General features: G+C 44.8%; 1 protein-coding gene across 5 annotated transcripts in view; it reads right to left on the reverse strand.

Annotated features, from left to right (window-relative positions):
* FYCO1 (FYVE and coiled-coil domain autophagy adaptor 1) overlaps nt 1-22792 on the reverse strand; it is an 81266-nt gene that overhangs the window by 53438 nt on the left and 5036 nt on the right. For all 5 annotated transcript variants that reach the window (XM_045007324.1, XM_045007322.1, XM_045007323.1 and 2 more), the window contains exons 3-8: nt 14751-14857; nt 11237-11362; nt 7738-7844; nt 5938-6081; nt 5199-5292; nt 1199-3829 (exon numbers count right to left, since the gene is read on the reverse strand). In XM_045007324.1, the coding sequence (XP_044863259.1) occupies nt 1199-3829; nt 5199-5292; nt 5938-6081; nt 7738-7844; nt 11237-11362; nt 14751-14857 (3209 nt within the window). The remainder of the gene's footprint in view (nt 1-1198; nt 3830-5198; nt 5293-5937; nt 6082-7737; nt 7845-11236; nt 11363-14750; nt 14858-22792) is intronic.

Consider the following 22792-nt stretch of genomic DNA (forward strand, 5'->3'; position numbering starts at 1 on the left):
CACACCACTTTTTGATGTTAGAAGAATCTCAGCATACACAGAAGTGTGTACGTCTGATCAACTGGCAGCCTCAGCCTCAGTGCTGCAGTAACAGACACACAGTTCTTTATCTTTCAGGAATTTCTCCCCACATGATCCAGAGTTCAATCGGGGTGGCTCATGACCGCTTCCTGAAACTAGACTTTTATTTCGGTGGCTGTATCTTGTACAGTAAAATTACCACTCAGGCTGGGATTTCTAACTTTGATTTCTCACTGAAATCAACATTGATTGCAATAGGAGCGGAGCCAGGTCCACACTCAGACTTCTGAAAATCCCACCATGGGCCTCTAGCCCTTATGTTCAAATAGATAAACTTCCAGGTGTGAACTCAGTGTAACCTGTGCTGTGCTCTATGTTGGAGTCTGCAGACTGCCTGAAACAGTGCCTCTAATAGAGGGGTGAGTTGCCCTTATTCATATAAACAGATGTTGACACAACAATGTAAATATTACAAATATTAACTATTTCACTGCTGATCATTGCACACAAGGATAGAGAAGAAAGGGTTCATGTGATCAGAGCTGCAAAATCTACTGTGAGCATCTTATTTTCCAGCAATGAGTGGGCGGATGTTGGGTTGTGACTGGATTTTGGGAGAGTACCAGTATGGGTGTTACTGTTATCAGGGAATCGATGGGAACTGAGGCCACTTAGCTCTGTGCAGGAGGTATGCAGCACCTTGCAGTATTGGGCCCATTGTATTACAGGTACTTTTAAATAATGACAAATCGTAAGCTGAAATATTCATAGTTATTTGATGAGTAATATTCATGAAAGTTGAGCAACCATTGGGTCTGAAAACCACCTTTTCGATATTCTGCAAAGAAAGGAGGTTCACACATCCATAGCATTGTTCTGCTGACCCAGTGTAGTAAAGAGGATGTAACTAGTTCAGTGTTAAACATCAAAGGGAATCAAAGTTACTTAGCATATTGAAGAGCAAGGCTCAGTAGGTGTTAGGGACTAATTCCCCCTAAATTCATATGTGCATAGATTAAAGCCAAAAGAGACTGTTGCGATTATCCGACCTCCATAACACAGGGCATTTCACCCCGTAATTCTTGCAGAGGAGGGAATTACTTCTCCTTACCATGTCAGTGAACACTGTCAAGCATGTAGAATGTAGAATAGCATGTAGAGTATTATATTAATTTACCTTGAATTTTGTCTGATAATTTATAATCTCTGTGCTCATTTGAAATTTTATTGCAGACAGCTCTTCTTTGCTGGTCTCTTGGAAGCTTTGGGCCTGTTTCTCTGCCACCTCCAGCTGTGTTTGCAGGCTGGAAACAGCTGCAATGCATACTTGATAATCCTTTAGTTTCTCTGTCAGGCCTTGGTTCTCCTGCCTGAGCATGGAGATGTCAAGTTGCAGCCTCTCCTGCTCCTTTGCTGCTTGCTCACCCAATTCCCTGAGCTTCTCAGTGACCTGGGCCAGCTTCTCTTCTGCATCCCCCTTCTCAGAGGTCAAAGTACAGATCTGAATACCAAGTTCAGCCATGTCAGTGTTGGTTCTGTGGAGCAAGTCATTGGTTTCTACATTTTCCATTTTAACAGTCTCCAAATACTGCTTAACCTTGGACAGCTCTTCCCTGAAACTCAGCACATTCTTCTCCAGCTCAGCCTTTTGATGGGCTTCCCTTTCCCGCTCTTTTTTCAGAGTTTCCTCTCTTTCTTTACACTGTACCAGTTCTTGCACATGGTTTCTGTTGAGTGACTCACTCTGCTCTTTCAGCTGCTGGACCAGTGTCTTTTGTTCCTCCAGAACCGCCTCCGTGACATCCAGCTTGCCTTGCATCCTCTCTCTCTCATCAGCTGTGTCCTGAAACTTGGCTCGAAGGTCAATCACTTCTGCCTGCAACTTGGACACTTCACTCTGGTTGATGTGCAGCTGCTTTTCAGACACGGCTAGCCTGGAAGCCAACTCTTGTGCCTTTTTCTCCTGACATGCTGCCTGCTCCAGTTGGGCCTTCTCCACTGAATCCTTCTCTCCAGTAAGGGATTCAATTAATTTTATTTGATGAAGGTATGTTTTTTCCATACTTAACTTTTCCACCTCAAGCGACTCTGCTTTTTTTCGGTACATCTCAATCTCTGCCTGTAACTGCTTGCATTGGCTCTCTATGCCTTGCAGTATCACATCTTTCTCGGTAACCTGTGACCTAAGAGACTCTTCACACTCCTTCAAGGAAAACAGAATCTTTTCCACCTGTAAACCATGCTGTTTGGCACTCTTGTGCTCTGTTTTCAATTCAGCTAAAGACTCCTTGATGGTATCTTCTCTTTGCCTCAGTTCTTGGTATTCAGAATGCAGAGACTGTAGCCTCTCTTCCAGGATCTGATTTTGCCTTGTGACATTCTGCAAGTCTTCATGCAACTGTTTGTTCTGCTCCCGGAGCTTTTTCTCTTTTTCATCCACTGACACCATGGCATCGTCAATCTGACTCTGGAGCTGTTTCTCTGATGCCCTCAGCCTGGCCAACTCAGCTTCCAAAGAGGCTTTAGATGCCTCCAGGTTTTTCTGCTTCTCTTTCATCTTCTCCTTGGTTTGGTGCAGATTTGCATTCTCAGATTTCAGTTTCTTGCTTTCTTCACCAATTTCGTTCAGTGCCAAGCTTTGTTGTCCTGTGAGCTCCTCCATGTCCTTTACCTTCTGGAGGAGATGATCATTGCTTGAGAGGAGTTTTTGGTTTTGCTCCTCTAGGCTGTGCACCTTCTGACTCAGCTTTGATAAATGATCCTCCCGCAGCTCAAGTTGCTCTGCCAAGGTTCTGGCTTCCTGCTTCAGCGCACCTTCCCTGCAGCGGCACTCTTCCTGAAGGTTCTCTTTTGCTCGTCTGGTCTCTTCAAGATTTTTTTCCAGCGACCCCACACGAGCCAGTGAGCCCTTCAGCTGGATCTGGAGTTCAGCCACCTCCTTTCCTTTCACAGTCAGCGCCTCCTGCACTGTATCCATTTCTTTTGCCATCATTTCCAGGCTCATGAGCAGTTTTTCAGTCTCTTTTTTGGAGTCTGTGGTGAGGCAACTAAATCTGGATTCCAGTTCTTTCTGTGCCCCCTCTTTCAGCTGCAGTTCCTCTCTCGCTGTCTTTACCTGAGACAGAAGTTCGTTATTTAGTTTCTGGATGTCAGCCTTTTCCTTTTCTGCCTGGTGAACTTTCTCCAGCAATTCTTGGATCTTTAGGGTAGTCTCATACCGGGTAGAGGTTTGTTGTCCTTTTTCATCCAAGACGGCATCGACTTTTGCAATGAGCTCTAGATTCTTCTGCTCTGTTGAACTTAGCTTGGTCTGGAGCTCACTGATGCAGAGATCCTTCATGCTGACCGAAGCCCTGGTGGTTTCCAGCTCCCGATTCAAGAGCTGCAGTTCTGAGGCATAGTCCTTCTTACTCGACTCCATTTGCTCAAGCCTTGTGTGGTAGTCCTTTTGCTGCTTGGCTGCATTCACTTCTAATGCCTGCACACATTTTTGTAGGTCATGAACAGTGCTCTGAGTGGAGTGGGAAACCTCACACTGTTTCTGTAACTCCGCTATCGTCTTTGTCAGTCTGGAGTTCTCCTCGCTGAAGTTGCTGCTCTTTTCCTTTTCCACTTGCACTTGTTCTTTCTGAAGGCTGACAGCTGCCTGCAGCTCCTGGTTTTCCTTCTGTAGCTGATTAATCCGGTCCTGCAGCTCCCTCTGCCTCAGCTCTCCCTGGTCAAGTTCCACACGCATCTCTTCAAAGCCCTCCAAGTGTTCAGCATTTAGTGAGTTATTTGCATCAGGGCTACCTGGAAACTCTTGTGTCTAAGAGAACGGGAAGGGAAGAACAGAAAAGTTAAATTGGAAACAGTGTATTTTTATGCATGAAAGCTTATGAATGTTCCAGGACTCAGTGATAGCTTAACTGTTTTTGTTGATTAATACCTGGTGGTGGTGGTAACAATAAAATGAATACTCAAGGGATGCTGTCAAGATAAAAATCAGTACTAAAAAAATCCTAATCCATGCTACTGTTAGTCCTCTTGATTATTAATTACTTTTATTCATTTATAAGCATTTCTGTAGGGCTCAGCACTCCAGCATCTGACATCTCAGAACAAAATAAAGTTCTATTCATTATTTATTTACTCTTTGTATATTATGCATCTTAGCCAGTGATGTTACACCAGTTTGTATTGTGGCCCTGATTCAGCAATGCATTTGAGCACACTCTTAAAACCCATTGACTTTAATATATAGTTAAAGTGCTTTGCTGTGTTGGGGGTCTTGGATAATTTCACTTTCTGGTTCTCAGATGCTAGCACAGTGCTGTTGTGGTTGGAAGCACAAAACTGTGAAAGGAAAGCTTAAAGGAAAGAAGGCTATTTTCATTGATACTAATGAAAACCTTTCTGTAGTGAGATTTTGTAAGCTTGGGGTTTTTTTTTTTGTTTTTTTTTAAAGACGACTTAAATGTTAGGTTTAATCAACTTAGGTTTTTCTCCCAGGTGATGGAAGACCCTGGCCACACCCAGTGGCTTAAACACAGGCCCCAGTTTCCTAGTCCTTGCAAAGAGGGGATCCCACCCTTTGCAGGTCTTCTTAAATTTCTTCTGATGGAGGACATAAAAGGAAAATGAAATGTCTCAGCACCCCAAGAATAACTTTTTCCTTGATCCAACTGAAAGGGAAAAAGGCAAACAGTACCGTCTCGCTTCAGTGCTATCAGTGTAGCAGTTTTTGTGGAGACCTGCTGCCTGGGCTATTGAATCAGGGTCACTCTGTCAGGCCTATATTGGGAATTCGGTGCACTCTCCACAGGGTTGGTGGTGGAGATCTCCCGGATGGAAGCTCCCCTTGTGGTGTCAAGAGTCACTCCAGCAATTTCCTGCTCAGGGTGATCTCTCCTGCCAGCTGCCTGCAGTTTCCTCCTTTTTAAAGGCTTCCTTCCTACCACCCCGACTGACAGGGACAGATGGGTGGGTACACAGGGCCTCTCTGGCACCTTCCTCATCAGTGTGCAGTCTCTCCAGCCCATCACACAGCTATGAGACAATTTTCCTTTATATTTATTGTAGTTTTTTTGTAGTTTCCCACTAAAGTCACAAGATGTTATACAGCTCCCAGGCCTAAAGATCTTTGATGTTAAGGAAATGTGGCCTACATTGCATGCACTTCTTTGTCATTCAATTACCTGCAAATAGTTGCTCACTAAACTACTTATGCTTGAACTGCGACTTGGAGGCTTCCACAAATATGCTGAAGAGCCATGTGAGGACAATGTCCTCCTGTAGACCGTAAGAAAAAACAAAAAAGAAATCTTTTAATAATGGCTAAACGCGCGCACACACATAATTGTCTGCTCTGACTTTATGGATTCTTTTAGTTATAACCACTGGATATGGCAATGTCCTACTGGCTAGCGTGCATGTGGCTTGATCCAACATTCATTGAAATCAATGGGAAGACTCCTACAGACCTCAGTGGAGCTGGATCAACCCCTACATGCAGGATTACCCTCTTTCAAGCAGAAGCAGGCCTGATGAAACAGGTGTGTGTCATGAGTTCTCTTACTGCTCAAATGAAAGAGATTCATGGTTAGTTCAGCTGGTACGGGACGCAGCTTTTGGAGAAGAGGGACCCAAGTTAACTTCTCATCATCACTGTGAAGATGTAAGCAGACCCTGGGGGGTCTGAGCTGATGCCCGCTGAAGTCAGTGGAAGGACTCTCAGACTTGAATGAGCATCAGACTGGCCCCTGGCATTCAGCCCAGTAATGACCATGAAGTCCAGGTTGGCTGCAGATATGTTACAAGGTGAAGGCTTATGCCTCCTTTTATGTTAAATAGAAAAATTGCAGAAGTTTTTGCAAGTCACAGAATATGTGTTATGGCTCTAACTGTATTGAAAACAGTAAAGTTTTACTACATTACCTGGCAAATGTTGGCCAAGCAGCATCTAAGTCATGCCCTCTTGATGCCAAGTCAAACTGAACCTCAGTTAACTCATAGAGTTGACCCACAATGTTAGAACTCATTTTAGACTTCAGAAATGGACTTCTTGCATAGTACCAGTCACTAAAAGAAGAATCAAATGACAAGGAGTTATAAATAAAAGAGGAGCACCTGCAACATTCTCAAGAAAATGAAACATTATTTGTTACTTCCCATAAAAATTAGGAGGATCCACTGCAAATGCAATAGACATCAATCAGATCCACTACCCCTCCACACACACAACCTCTTTGTTGGGAGTGAGGGCAGCTCCTGGTGGCAGTAAGAGCTAATGAAGCTTATGGATTCCTCCTGTGGAGAAACCCTGCACAAAACATTTTTACTCTGGGCTCAGGCAGGCAACTAGAGAGGGTGAAGGATTTGCCGTATAATGGATACTCACATGGTACTCTGTAAGCTCACATTTATGTTTTGAATGTGAGTAAACTGAATGCTCATGACAACAAGTGACTGGTAGCAGCAGTCAGAATTAGATACAATGAAAAGGAAGATAAAAACTGAAAGCTTTTCCGTGAAAGCTCTACGAATATCCATCCTGACTTGCTAAACTCTTGCTATTCCAGTCTTTGGTTTTTCTTGACCAGAAAGACAATAGGTTACACTGTACCACACTGTGTGATACTTAGTGATATACAGTTATCATTTGGGGCTCTGTGTGCTACCTCCAAATTAATCTCCACATATGAATTTAGCCATATCTGAACCCAGATGTCCAGCACTTGTAAAGATTGAAAAATTTAAGGTGTGTAAGTACCATGCACAAAACACCATATAGTTTTTAATGTTCCAGGCACAAAGCACTCTGCTTTATAATGAACTCGAGGTGCAAAAACCCCTTTGTAGGGTCCCCCAAGTTAGAGTACTAACAAAGGTGCAGACTAGGACCAGTTGTAATGGCAGTTTGCAATACTGACCCTGGTCTAAGAGGAACTGGACTTGGACCAGTAACTCATTTCATATAGGCCACTGAACAACTGTCAATATTTACTGACCTAAGGTGGGTGTGAAACAGTGACCTAGATTACACAGGCTTTATACCAAGTGTGGGCAAACTTTTTTGGCGTGAGGACCACATTCGGGTTGCAAAACTATATGGAGGGCCAGGTAGGGAAGGCTGTGCCTCCCCAAACAGCCTGGCCTCTGCCCCCTATCCAACCCCTCCCACTTCCCACCCCCTGACTGCCCTCCTCAGAACCCACAACCCATCCAACCCTCCCACTCCTTGTCCCTTGACTGCCCCCCAGAACCTCTGCCCTATTCAACCAGCCCCTGCTTCCTGTCCACTGACTGCCCCCTAGGTCCCCCCCGCCCCTTATCCAACCCCCCCGCTCCCCGCCCCCTTACCATGCCCCTCAGAGCAGCATGTCTGGCAGCTGTGCCGCCTGGCCGGAGCCAGACACGCTGCCACGCTGCTTGGCAGGAGTGTGCAACCCTGCTGCCCAGAGCACTGCCCGCGCGGCAGCGTGACTGTGGGGGAGGGGCTGGGGCTAGCCTCTCCGACAGGGAGCTCAAGGGCCAGGCAGGACGATCCCGCGGGCCGGCTGTGGCCCGCGGGCTGTAGTTTGCCCACCTCTGCTTTATACCCTATTATCAGTCCTCTGAGCCAACCACATGGAAGGTTGTCCATTTATTTCACATGGCACTGAATCAGTCCCATGTTTCACTGTTTGTTCATCTCCAGATATCTTCCATGCATCACAACAGTACCTTTGCATTTACCTTGTTACTTTGGTATTCATAAAACATTGTTGCAAAGTGTCTGCCAGTCTTTGGTGTACTAAGGAGTAACGTATAAATGCTCTTCCTTTACCAAGAGATGTTCTGAGCTGGGAAAAACAAGCCAAAGGAAGATAACCTTTAAGCACCAATTATAAACATATATAAATGGCACACTGACAAGCCAGCTATTAATGTTTCTATGCACATATGCCAAGAACATGTATAGCAATTGGGCTCCAGGAAATGATATTGGGGTGACCCTGAGGGACACCCTCCCCGAATATCTTAATAGTGGAGTTCATTCCTCTGATTTCTGCAGTTTCATTTCAAGAACACAATCCGACAAACGTGTTACCTGAAACAGCTGACTGATTCTTTTAAAAATCATAAACCGCAAGTAAACAAAATGATTTTAAAAAATCATTCCACCTGCAAATTTCTGTGGCTCCATAGAAAGTGAAACAGGAAATTTCTGACAGTCAAACCATAACAACTACATGAAGCTGCGTTTATTATGAAATTAAAGAACATAAAACATATTTTTGAATGCTGAAACTTAAGGACAACTGTGACGCTCTGAGGACTGGACTTGATGACCCCTCGAGGTCCCTTCCAGTCCTAGAATCTATGAATCTTGGGGGAACACCCTACACCCCCATGTTCATCTTTATAAAATGATTGTGTGGTATCCAATGCAAAATTTGTCACATTGGGTGTCTTCGGAAGGCTCATGATGCATTGAGCATGGTGGGATGTTATAGTAATTGTTGTTACTGTAATGTTATAGCAAGGGTGTAGGTTATAATTTCATGTATATAGTTATGAGGCTGAAAATGTATCCTCATGGCTTAAAATAAGCCCAGGCAAAAACTCTCCAAGAACAGAGGGGTAGTTCACACCTCATCGGGGCATGTATGGGACAAACCCAGCCCAGCCTCACAGGAACAAAGGACACTGGCCTAGGCAGCAACAAAAGAATCTGTTAGACTCTCGAGGGAGTCACCCCCCTTCCTTTGGCCAGTTTGGGACTGCAATGAGGTAATGCTCACCTGTCTCTAAAGGTGGGGGCAAAGCCAAGAGGGAAGAAAGGACATGATAAAAGGGAGAGACATTTGCCACGCTCTCTCTCTCTCTCTCTCCAACCTACATCTACAGACACCACACCAAGCGACTGAAGTGCTGATCAAAGGGGAGAGCTGGGCTGAAGAGCAACCAGCCAGCTTGTAGTGAGAAGCATCTAAGTTTGTAAGGACATTGAAAGTGTTAAAATCAGTTAGAATGTGTTTTGCTTTTATTTCATTTGACCAAATCTGACTTGTTATACTTTGACTTATAATCACTTAAAATCTATCTTTGTAGTTAATAAATCTGTTTGTTTATTCTACCTGAAGCCGTGTGTTTGGTTTGAAGCATGACAGAAACTCCCCTTGGGATAACAAGCCTGGTACATATCAATTTCTTTGTTAAATTGACAAACTCATATAAGCTTGCAGTGTTCAGCGGGCATAACTGGACACTGCAAGACAGAGGTTCCTAGGGTTGTGTGTGGGACCAGAGATATTGGCTAGTGTCATTCGGCTGCAAGTAGCTGGGCGCAGCTTATATGCCAGAGGCTGTGCCTGAACAGCCCAGGAGTGGGAGTTCTCACAGCAGAACAGGGTAAGGTTAGTGACCTAGCAGATCACTGGTCCAGATAACACCAGAGGGAAACATCACAACATCTTACATAGTTTTTAAAAAAGGACAGAAATCTTAAGGTAGATAAGGAAGATTTTGGTATCCAGTGGATAGAGAGGAGACAGAATTTATAACTAGTTATGTCTCTGCTCTCAAACCAAAATTCAAGTACAACTACCACAGAGATGGAAAAAGCAATGCATCAAATGAGCTCCTTGGAGGAAGCTCTTGCCTGGCTGTACAAGCGGAGGTGGAAGGTTTCTGGTGTCTCTGCCCCTCCAAACATGTGCAGCCAAACAAGATGCATCAGAATCTGGTGTTCATCTAGCTGTACAATATAAATGCACTGGAATTTTCATTTAAAGAACCAAAGGGAAGAAGATGGATTTGGAGTTGAAAGAGGAGATTGGAGAAAGAGGGGATGGGGAAATGTTTGATACTCCAAAGCCAAGACAGAAAGCTGGGTGGGGAGAGGGGGTTCCCCTGAAACCAAATGGAAGACTGAAGGAAGGGGATGAGGAGAAAGAAGTGGGATGGGGAACACAGGGGCTGTCTGTGCTAGGGCAGCCATGCTAGCCTCATGGCTGGTTCTTTGATCATCCAGAGAAGAAGTTGCATGATGACAGCAGTCAAGGCTGCTGTCAGGAAGTTCTGACAGAATAGATGAAAACTTCTTTATCAACAAGTGCAGCCTGGGAATAAAATTGCCTAGGAGTCATCAGAACCAGGTAACAGGACAACAATCAGCAGAGCCAACAACAGTGCTCCATTTACCCACGGGGAAAGTCCTTATTCGAGTGATTTAAATTTACTCTAATGACTCAGAAAGGATCAACATTAAAAACTTCTTGCAGTGTTTACCTCACTGACTAATAGATTTAGAGATTAAGGTTTGCTACTCTGTTAATATTGGATTTAGGCTTTATTACTGTGTTACATACTAACATGTACTTTGCTTAGCCCAATAAGAACCATTTCACTTTGAGTCCTTTCATGTCAGCTCACCTCAAGCGATAACAATAATCTTAATCCACAAGAGTCACATGGTATTTTATATCTCCAACACACTGTACAAGCATTAAGTGAGTATAGACACAAGACCCAATTCTCTACTCAGTGACTCCCATTCAACCATATTGATCAACAGGAAAGTGACAAGAATGGCAAAACTCTACTACTTTTTCCTCTTGCATTCAATAAAATCCTGCCCTCAGGAAACCTGTGCACATGAGGGCAGGAACTGCACCCTTGATTTATTTCTGCTGTATCCCCATTGTTAAATCGTAGGCATTAACCCTAAACAGAGACCTTGCCCACCATTCATCAAATGTTTTCTTTTTCTAGTGTAACTGAAAACACATAAGAACATACGAACGGCCCTACTGGGTCAGACCAAAGGTCCATCTAGCCCAATATCCTATCTTCCGACAGTGGCCAGTGCCAGGTGCCCCAGAGGGAATGAACAGAACAGGTAATCATCAAGTGATCCATCCCCTGTCACTCATTCCCAGCTTCTGGCAAACAAAGGCTAGTGACACCATTCCTGTCCAATGTAATTTCAAATAATTCAGGACTTGACTGAGGTCAATGGGACTACACCTGCAAGGAAGAGCACACCAACATGCATAAGGATTGTGCAATCTAGCCCTAAGAAATTTGATGAACAATAAGCGTCAGTTATCTTTTGGTTTCACATTCTGCAAAGACAGAAAAAAAGTCCCATTCCTTCTCCTACTTTTCTTTTGAGTTCTGTAGCATTCCCAATGGACATGCAGAAACATGAACTGCCTATTGTGATGATTAAGCAGTCTGCTTTACTTACCTCTGAAATAGACTTAACAAAGCGGATCCCATCATTAGCTCCTTTGACTTTAGCCAGGCAGTCACAGAAGTAATCCCAGTAGTCTTTTCTGTTCCCCAGCAGGGTGGTCTTTTCTTTCTGGTCAAACTTCAAAAGGAATAAACACTTAGACAAATTTAAGACACTGAAACACAGAATTATTCTATGTTTCTCTCCCATTGATAGTCACATTCAAAGCTATTAATTTTTTAATAGGAGATGCGTGTGCACATCAATAAAGGGAATAGACATCATTCTATATCAATACAATTTGATGGATTTAAATGCTGCTCTATAGTTCAAAATACAAATTTAAATTAGGGCTCCCAAATCACTAAAATTAATCACAAGATAAAAAAAGTAACCGTGATTAATTGCAGTTATAATCACACTGTTAAACAATAATAGAATACCATTTATTTAAATATTTTTGGATAGTCTCTACATTTTCAAATATACTGATTTCAATTACAACACAGAATATACAGTCTACAGTTCTCTGGAATGTTGGTCAAAGCATGAAGAGGCATATGAATGATTAGCATATCTGGCACGTAAATACCTTGCAAAGCCAGCTATAAAAATGCCATGCGAATACCTGTTCTCACTTTCAGGTGACATTGTAAATAAGAAGTGGGCAGCATTCTCTCCTGTAAATATAAATAAACTTGTTTGTCTTAGCAATTGGCTGAACAAGAAGTAGGACTGCGTGGACTTGTAGGCTCTAAAGGTTTTTCATTGTTTTGTTTTTGAGTGCATTTATGTAACAAAAAAAATCTACGTTTGTAAGTTGCACTTTCATGATAAAGAGATTACATACAGTACTTGTATAAAGTGAATTGAAAAATACTTTTTTTTGTTTCTTTTTTACAGTGCAAATATTTGCAATAAAAATAATAATATAAAGTTAGCACCGTACACTTTGTATTCTGTGCCCTAATTGAAATCAATATATTTGAAAATGTAGAAAAACATCAAAAAATATGTATAATACATATCTACTGGTATTCTATTATTTTTAACCTTGCAATTAAAACAGCAATTAATTGCAATTAATTTTTTTAATCAAGTTAATTTGTTTTGAGTTAATCGCTCAAGTTAACTGCGACTGACAGCCCTAATTTAAATAATCAGCTTAATTAAAGAATAGCCATTCAAATCTATTCAGAAGTCATAAACTGATCACTGGGATTTACGGCATTTCCAATACTAATACATTGCACAAATGTAGGTCAATACACTGAAGATAAGGTACTGAAAAATAGGTACATAAATCCATACAGCTTACAATGAACTCAACATAGATCACAAAATGCTTTACAAAAAGTGGGTATCCCCATTTTACCAGCCTGAGGAACAGACTGGTTCAGTGACTTTCCCAAAGACAGAGTGAGTCATTTACAGAATCATGAAATGAATCCAGATCTCATGGAGTGGAGAACTATGAGCCTATGAGTCACAAAATGACTAAGCAGACTGGAGTATACTTGTAGCTGTGTCGATAGGGTGATCAGATGTCCTGATTTTATAGGGACAGTCCCGATTGTGTGGGGGCTTTTTCTTATATAAGCACCTATTACCCCCCACCCTCTGTCCCGATTTTTTATACTTGCTATCTGTTCACCCTATGTGTCAATGCCAGGATATTAGAGAGACAAGGTGGGTGAGGTAATATCTTTTATTGGACCAACTTCTGTTGGTGAAAGAAGATTTCAAGCCACACAGAGCTCTTCAGCATGTCTCTCTTACCAACAGAAATTGGTCCAATAAGGGCTGGTCTACACTGGAGGGGGTATCGATCTAAGATATGCAACTTCAGCTATATGAATAGCGTAGCTGAAGTCGAAGTATCTTAGATCGATTTACCTCGGGTCCTCATGGCGCGGGATCGACGTCCGCGGATCCCTGTGTCAACTCCGCTACCGCTGCTCGCTCCGGTGGAGTTCTGGAGACGACGGGCGTGCAGTCGGGGGGAGGGATAGCTCAGTGGTTTGAGCATTGGCCTGCTAAACCCAGGGTTGTAAATTCAATCCTTGAGGGGGCCATTTGGGGAATTGGGGTAAAAATCTGGGGATTGGTCCTGCTTTGAGCAGGGGGTTGGACTAGATGACCTCCTAAGGTCCCTTTCAACCCTAATATTCTATGATATATTGCATCTAGATGAGATGCAATATATCAATCCCCAAAAAATCAATCGCTACCTGCCAATAGGGCGGGTAGTCTGGACATACCCTAAGAGATATTACCTCATCCATCTTGTCTCTCTAACTAGACTGAAGGTATTCACAGCAAAGTAGCTTTTCCTTTTTACTTGGTTTTTGATCAAGGATAAAAAACCCCAGACATTTCCATTAAAAAAGCTTACTCTCTGTATTATATTTTTGATGTTATAAAACTATTTTTCATAGCAAAGTCATGTTTTTGCTGGCAAAATCCTATATTTTATACAGGTAATTATATTTATGAAATATTTTTTCCCCTTAAAACATGTCATCATTCCTTTTACCAAAAAGAGTTTCTGTGATAATGTAAAATGGCATGTTTCAAAGTCAAGTTATAAAAGCTCCCAATACAATGCAAAATTCCTTGTGTTCTCAAAAGCAACCTACTAGTTATGATACACTGCTTTTTCATATATGCATATTTACTTTCTATTGTAATAGGTGGAATAAGTATTGACACACGGGAGCCCAATAACTAAAAAGAAAGAGGTCTGTACTGTACTTAGTTCTAATACATTCTGATTTTTTTTATTAATAGCTAGATTCAATACTGAACCTTAAATATAAAAGAACAATACAGATGAAGGAAAGTCCAGTTCTCCTATATGATTAGGGCTCTATTAAATTCATGGCCATGAAAAACACGTCACAGACTGGGAAATCTGGTCTTTTGTGTACTTTTACCCTGTACTATACAGATTTCACAGGGGACACCAACATTTCTCAAACTGGAGGTCCCGACCCAAAAGAGGACCACAAGGAGGGGGGTCTGCAAGGTTATTATAGGGGGGTTGCAGTATTGCCACCATTACTTCTGCGCTGCCTTTAGAGCTGGGTGGCCAGAGAGCAATGGCTGCTAGCTGGGCACCCAGCTCTGAAGGCAGCACCTCGCCAGCACCAGCGCAGAAGTAAGGGTGGCAATACCATACCATGCCACCCTTACTTCTGCTCCACTGCTGCTGGCAGCGGCGCTGCCTTCAGAGCTGGGCTTCCACCCAGCAGTTGACGCTCTGCAGCCAACCATCTCTGAAGGCAGCACCACCACCACCAGCAGCACAGAAGTAAGGGTGGCAATACCACAACCCCCCTACAATAATCTAGTGACCCCCCACAACCCATTTTGGGTCAGGAGCCCTACTGTTACAACATTGGGAAATTTCAGATTTAAATATCTGAAATAATTAAATGTATGATTTTTAAAATCCTATGATGGTGAAATTAACCAAAATGGACCATGAATTTCCTAGGGCCCTACATATGATTGTGTCACTTACCTGTAAAAGGTACTCAAGCTTGTAGGAAAACTTTTGCAAGTTGATGCTGTCATCGGTGATTGGTTCCCCTCCTTCTTTAAATTCTTTGCTTAGCTCTGTCACAGCATCTTTAAAACAAGACACCAGAATAAGTGAGTAAAGATAGATGATGTTTGGGGTTGAATGCACAAACATTTTGAAATAAATAAATGGGCTGTCTCTCTTTACACTGTGTGTGTGTATTCACTTTTTCAGTCAGAGTGTTTTAGGGGATGTCTTACACTACAAACTGAAGTCAACCTACGTTCGGTCACTTACAGCCTGTGGTGGCTGATGTCCACACTACCCTCCTTTGATTGGTGGTGTGTATCCTCACCAACTGAAGAGGGGCATTGTGGGGGGCTGAAAGCTCTTAGCTCTGCACAGCTCCTCACTGGGAGTGCACCTGCTCCCCTAGGCTTCTCGCCTCCCCGCCAGGAGCAAGGGATCACCAGCTGCATTTCTCACCTCCCTGCTCTCTGCCAGGAGCAGAGGGCAGCCACCCAGGCTTCTCGCATCCCTGAGCAGGGATCTCCTTCCTTCAGCATATTTACCTCCTGGAAGTTTCAGAGTGCACTGGCTACAATATACAAATGAAAATAAATAGACTAATCCTGTAATAATTAAGTATGGAACTCTGCTGTCTCCAAGTGGACTCTGCCATCTCAAAGGGCTAACCTTCTGAGTAGCACCATAAATGGCTGATTTTACAGGTTTTCTGTATTCGCTCTCAGTGCCTAATTGGGTTTTCAGTCTCCAGCTCTAGTAATGAAGGAGGGCTGACCAAATACTCGACTTCTCAGTTTGGGGGCCAAACCAAACCAATAATTAAAAAAATTACATTTGTTTTGAACCAAAACTGGTATTTTTGAGATTTTCTTCACCAAAAGTAAAATGAAGAAAAAAAAAGTTTTAGATAAAAATTCCCTGAAATGAAAAACTAGAATGAAACAATATTTTTTATTGTTTTGTTCCATTTCATTTTTGGGGTGTTTTTGATCCAAAATTTAATTTATTCAGTTTTTTTGTTTTGGTAGTTTTTATCCTTTTTTATTGTTTTTTAGATTTTTAAAAAATAAAGATAGCTAAATTTCAAAATGTAATGTTTCAAAATGAAAAGTTAAAATGTTTCTTTTCAAAATGGATTTTCTTTTTGGGAAAAAATATTCATTTTTTTTTCTGCTGAAACTATTTGCCAAAGTCATAGTTTGTGAATAGTTTCAGTGCCCAGAAAAAAATCATTTTTTGGTAAATTTACTATTCACTGAAAAGTTTTTTGCCCAGCTTTATTCATTACTCCGTGAAATCTAAGGAAGGAACAAAAACACTTCTTATTGGAACTCAAGTGGGGTCTCTATACTGTGTCAGAGAGAGTCAGAGTCCCAGCTCATGGCTTTGCCTTTTCTTTCATGAGGCATGAACCAAAAGCCTAGACCATGTGTGTTCATTAAAAATCCCTCACACTTTTCTCAAGATGAAAGGTCTTAATAATAGAATCATAGAAATGTAGGGCTGGAAGGGACCCCAAGAAGTCATCAAGTCCAATCCTCTGCACTGAGGCAAGACCAAATAAATCTAGATCATCCCCAACAGGTGTTTGTCCAATCTGTTCTTAAAAACCTCCAGTGATGGGGATTCTACAACCTCCCTTGGAACCCTATTACAGAGCTTAACTCTCTTTATCATTAGAAAGTTTTTCCTAATATCTAACTTAAATCTCTCTTGCTACAGATTAAGCCCATTGCTTCTTGTCCTACTGTCACAATATAACTGCCCCCCACCCCCATGGAGACCCCTGGGTAAGCAGTTTAGCATGGCATGTTGCTAGCGCTTGTATATGTACTGAAGTATATTGTGGGAAGGGTTGAAGGTGAAAGTGTGGAGAAAAAGGTTTCTTTACAGGTTACAAGAGGCCTAGAGGGAGGAAGGGAGAAGGAAACGGGTTAACTCGATGCTCCAGCTAGGTCTGAAGATAAGATGCTAACTCCAGCCCAAGGCCATGGCACACAACTAACTCTCAGCTGCCTGCCAAGAAAGACAGGGGCCTGGATTCCAACCCCAACCAGCCGTAAAAAAAAAGAATTCAGCTAAACAGAACTGCAGGGGCTGCGAAAACTAGTGAGACAGTAAAGACCAGTGAGGGGGAAAACAACAGTTTTGCGTCCCTAAAGCTGGTGTGTTTTGGAAAAGCTAAGAAAGCCACAAAAGGCTGGTTTTAACTGGTACAAAAAGCACGGGGGACAGAGGTCCCTAAACAAAATGCCCCCCAAAAACCCCAGGACTTAAAACCCTCCTAAAAGCTAAAGCAAATCGGAGATCAACAGCGGACCCTGGACGGCCTGTGCACAGGACAAAACTCTCATCCACCCTTCCCCCTCTTCTTCTTACGTTACACCCAGGCTTGGCCAGCCTTGGGTTGTGCATGTGTAAGTATGAAAGTGGGTTAGGGCGCAGGCGCTAATGCTTTCTTTCTTCCTCTAAGTAATGTGGGAAGCACCCAACATTCACCGCTGTTATTTTATTAATAAAGTGTCTAAAACTCTGGTCTACAGTCCACACCAGGAAGCCATTTAATTTGACCTAGAGGGCTCTTTAGTTCGAATTCGGTACTCCACCCCGACGAGGGGAGTAGCGCTAAATTCGACATGGCTATGTCGAATTAGGCTAGGTGTGGATGCAAATCGAACTTAGTAGCTCCGGGAGCTATCCCACAGTGCACCACTCTGTTGACGTTCTGGACAGCAGTCCGAGCTCAGATGTTCTGATCAGCCATACAGGAAAAGCCCCGGGAAAATTTGAATTCCTTTTCCTGTCTGGCCAGTTTGAATCTCAATTCCTGGTTGGACATCGGGGCGAGCTCAGCAGCACTGGCAGCGATGCAGAGCTCTCCAGCAGAGGAGTCCATGCAATCTCAGAGTAGAAAGAGGGCCCCAGCATGGACTGACCGGGAAGTCTTGGATCTGATCGCTGTGTGGGGCGATGAGTCTGTGCTTTCGGAGCTGCGCTCCAAAAAACGGAATGCAAAGACCTACGAGAAGGTCTCCAAAGCCATGGCACTCAGAGGATACAGCCGGGATGCAACGCAGTGCCGCGTGAAAATCAAGGACCTGAGACAAGGCTACCAAACAATCAAAGCGGCAAATGGACGCTCCGGAGCCCAGCCCCAGACATGCCGCTTCTACAAGGCACTGCATGCCATTCTCGGTGGGTCTGCCACCACTGCCCCACCAGTGACCGTGGACTCTGAGGATGGGATAGTGTCGACGGGCAGTTTCTCGGCGATGTTCGCCGATGGGGAAGATGAGGAAGGGTTTGTGGAGGACGAGGCAGGCGACAGCGCTTACAATACTGCTTTCCCCGACAGCCAGGATCTCTTCATCAGCCTCACAGAGATCCCCTACCAACCCTCCCCGGCCGTTAACCCGGACTCTGAATCAGGGGAAGGATCAGTCGGTAAGTGCTATAAACATGTAAACATTTATTTTTTAAAAAACAGGAATAAAAACTATATGAAAAGAAGGTCAATGCATATAGGGATTGAACAGAAATCCTCTTGGGACAGTTCCACGAAGCTCTCGGAGGGGTACTCGAAAAGCCTCCGCAGGAGGTTCCTGGGGAGAGGTGCCTTATTGGGTGCTCCGTGGAAGCACACTCTTCCGCGCCAGGCCATCCTGAGGTATAGTGGGAGCATTGCCTCAACCAGCATGGCAGCATAGGGCCCTGGTCTGTGCAGGGATTCACGCAGCATGCGCTCTCTGTTTCTCCTGGTGACCCGCCTCAGGGTGATCTCGCTCGGCGACTGCTGCATCTAATTAGGGGAATTACTTTAATGTTACTATTGTGAATGCTTGACTTTTCCTTTGCATAACAATGACCGTCGTTTAACAGCCACGTGGTGGAGGCTGCAGAGGAAAAGCATACAGGGATCTTTCACGGGGACAGCCGCGAGGGGCTGGAACAGGGTCAGACTTTATGCTTTCCAGATTGCCTGCAGCAGGAGGGCAATGCTATCCATTAACTGTTAATCAGCCTAAAGTTTACAGCTTACCAGGCCAGGCTGCTACACGGATTCTGCTGTCCTGCCCCGCTTGTCCGATCTCCAGTGCAAGACCCCAGGCAATGAAAGCGAATGCCGAAAATTCGAACTTGTCCTGAGAGCACATGAGATTAGGTGCCCTGTATGGTCTTGTTCACAGAAACTGAGTAGACTGTGTTCAGTGTTCGCAAACATGTATCTTTGGAAGGAAATCACTTCCTTTTTCCCATCACACAGCTGTGGCTCTTTCCCGAACTGCCCCGGCATCCCCCTCACAGAGGCTGGCGCAGATTAGGCGGCGAAAGAAAAAGACTCGGGACGAGATGTTCGCTGAATTGATGGCCTGCTCCAGAGCCGAGGCGGCCCAGCAGAGCCAGTGGAGGGAGACCCTCTCTCAGCAGCAGCGCTCACACAGCGAACAGGAGGACAGGTGGCGGCAGGAAGACCAGCAGGCGACTCAAACGCTGCTTGGACTAATGAGGGAGCAAACGGACACGCTCCGGCGCCTTGTGGATGTTCTGCAGGACCGCAGGCAGGAGCAGAGAGCCCCCCTGAACTGTATCTGCAACCGCCCTCCCCCGCCACAAAGACCTGTCCCCCCCTCACCCAAAATCACAAGAAGGAGGGGCGCTAGGGGCCATGAAAACTGTCACTCCACCCCAGCAGAGCGCTCATGTACCAAACAGCTCTCATTCCCTAAAGTATGAGAATTGCTTCCCTTCCTGGATCACCCGATCCCAAATCCCAGTTTCATCCCCTAACTGTGTAGTTGAGTATTAAAAATAGTTTGCTGTTCATTACTGTTTCCGTCATGTTTCTTTGCAGAAGACTTTGTGTGAAGGGGGGGGAGGGGTTTGTTAATTGCATAGGAAAGCCACCATTAACAGGGTACAGACATGGGGGCAGGATCAACAGCAGGTCACACACAGAGTGCAGTCACTAGGCACCCGGGTCGGGTCACTCTGGGAGGTGTCTGCTGCCCCAAGTCAGTCTGGGAGGTGTATGCTGCCCCAGGGTCCGAGCGCCTGTCATCCACAAATGCCAAGGCAGGCTGCCCTTACCATGCCCTTCCACCCTAGCCATGAACCTCTCTGATGCCCTGAGCCCCAGCCAGAGCCATCATCCCCCCACACCTACTCACCCTTCCCACACACCCCTCACCCCTTCCTGCAAACCCACCCCTTCCTGCACACCCTCCTGTAACCGTCCTCCCCCCAGAGACCGGTGTAGGAGCAGGAGCCTGTCAGTCCTCGAGTGTAGAAGCGGTCTGTACATCACTGCACACCGTACCCACCACAGTCTGCGTCCCTGTTTGAACCCTTGAACGCGAATTCGTTAGTAAAGAAAACTTTGTTAATTAAAAATGTTCCAATAACTTTATTTTTAAACGTCTGTTGGAAGGGGGGAAACCTGGTGAACGGGGTATGTAACCGCTGAAAAAAGTGAATAGTAACTGAAACAGGGGCAGGTTCAGCTTCTCTGTAAAGAGACTGGACAGTCATAGGTTACCCTGCTCTCTGAGGAACCTAGCTTTCAAAGCTCCCGGATGCACAGCGCTTCCCGCTGGGCTCTTCTAATCGCACGGGTGTCTGGCTGAGCGTAATCAGCAGCCAGGCGATTTGTCTCAACCTCCCATCCCGCCATAAAGGTCTCCCCCTTGCTCTCACAGAGATTGTGGAGCACACAGCAAGCTGCAATAACAATGGGGATATTGGTTTCGCTGAGATCCGAGCGAGTCAGTAAGCTCCTCCATCTCCCCTTGAGACATCCGAAAGCACACTCCACCACCATTCTGCACTTGCTCAGCCGGTAGTTGAAGAGCTCCTTGTCACTGTCCAGGGCGCCTGTATAGGGATTCATGAGCCAGGGCATTAGCGGGTAGGCTGGGTCCCCGAGGATCACTGTAGGCATCTCCACATCCCCAACACTTATTTTGTGGTCCGGGAAGAAACTACCTTCCTGCAGGCATCTAAACAGACCAGAGTTCCTGAAAACACGCGCGTCATGAACCTTGCCCGGCCACCCGACGTAGATGTTGGTAAAACGTCCCCTATGGTCCACCAGTGCTTGCAGCACCATTGAAAAGTAGCCCTTTCGGTTAATATACTGGCTGGCCTGGTGGGCCGGTCCCGGGATAGGGATGTGAGTCCCATCTATAGCCCCACCGCAGTTTGGGAATCCCATCGCGGCGAAGCCATCTATGATGACCTGGACGTTTCCCAGGGTCACTACCTTTGAGAGCAGTAGGTCAACGATTGCGTGGGCTACTTGCATCACAGCAACCCCCACGGTAGATTTGCCCACGCCAAAGTGGTTCGCTACTGACCGGTAGCTGTCTGGCGTTGCAAGTTTCCAGAGGGCTATGGCCACTCGCTTCTGCACACTCAGGGCTGCTCGCATCCGGGTGTCCTGGCGCTTCAGGGCAGGGGCCAGCAAGTCACACAGTTCAAGGAAAGTGCCCTTACGCATCCTGAAGTTTCGCAGCCACTGTGATTCATCCCAGACCTGCAGCACTATGCAGTCCCACCAGTCCGTGCTTGTTTCCCGGGCCCAGAATCGCCGTCCCATAGCATGAACATGACCCATTGCCACCATGATCTCCGCGGCGCGGGATCCCGTGCTTTGTGAGAGGTCTGTGCCACTCTGACACTTCATGTCCTCACCGCGCTGCCGGAGCCGCCTCGCCCGATTTCTCAGCAGCTGACTGTGGAAGAGGTGGACGATAAGGTGCGAGGAGTTGACAACGGCCATAAGTGCAGCGATGATCGCAGCGGGCTCCATGCTCGCAGTGCTGTGGCGTCCGCGCTGTCACTGACCAGAAAAGTGCGGTAACAGATTTCCCGCCGGCGCTTTCAGGGAGAGAGGGCGGGAGTGACGGTTGAATGACAACAGTTACCCAAAACCACCCTCGACACATTTTTCCCCCAGAAGGCATTGGGGGGCTCTACCCAGCATTCCAATGGGAAGCGGGGACTGCGGGAACTGTGGGATAGCTGCCCAGAATGCACCGCTTCCAATGTCGACGCTTGCCCCGTTAGTGTGGACTCACAAAGTCGAATTAGTGTCCTTAGTGTGGATACACAAATTCGAATTCATAAGGTCAAATCCACAAATTCGACCTAAGTTAAATCGAACTACTCTTGTAGTGTAGACATACCCTTAGTCATTTGGTATGCGCCTTCATCTCCTCCCCTAACAATCCTGCGGCCTCAGCCTAATCACCTAAAGCCTCAGGCAGATTGGTAACATAAAGCTGTCTCACTACCTTCAGTGAACACAGAGAACAATCAGTTGATCACCATCCTTATTATAACAGCCTTTAACATATTTGAAGACTGGTATTAGGCTCCCCATAAACTTCTTTTCTCTAGACTAAACATGCCCAGTTTTTTAACCTTTCCTCATATGGCAGGTTTTCTAAACCTTCTATCATTTTTGTTGCTCTCCTCTAGATTCTCTCCAATTTGTCCACATCTTTTCTAAAATGTGGTATCCAGAGTTGGACACTCCAGTACTCTAGCTGAGGTCTCATCAGTGCCAAGTAGAATAGGACAATTATTTCCTGTGTCTTACATATAACATGCCTGTTAATACACTCCAGAATGATATTAGGCATTTTTGCAGCTGTATCACATTGTTGACTCTTATTCAGTTTGTAATCCCCTATAACCTCCAGATCCTTTTCAGCAGAACTACCATCCAACCAGGTATTCCTCATTTTGTAGTTGTACATTTGATTTTTCCTTCTTAAGTGAAGTACTTTGTATTTATCTTCATTGAATTTCATCATGTTGAATTCAGACCAAAATTTGTCAAGGTCGTTTTGAATACTAACCATGTCCTCCAAAGTGCTTGCAATCCCTCAAGATTTGGTGCTCATCTGCAGATTTTATCAGCATACCCTCCACTCCATTAACCAAGTCATTAAGGAAAATATTGACTACTACTGGACCCAGGTCTGACCCCTGCAGGACCCCACTATATACAT

The sequence above is a fragment of the Mauremys mutica genome, chromosome 2, assembly GCF_020497125.1.
Source record: "Mauremys mutica isolate MM-2020 ecotype Southern chromosome 2, ASM2049712v1, whole genome shotgun sequence".
Taxonomy (NCBI): Eukaryota; Metazoa; Chordata; order Testudines; family Geoemydidae; genus Mauremys; species Mauremys mutica.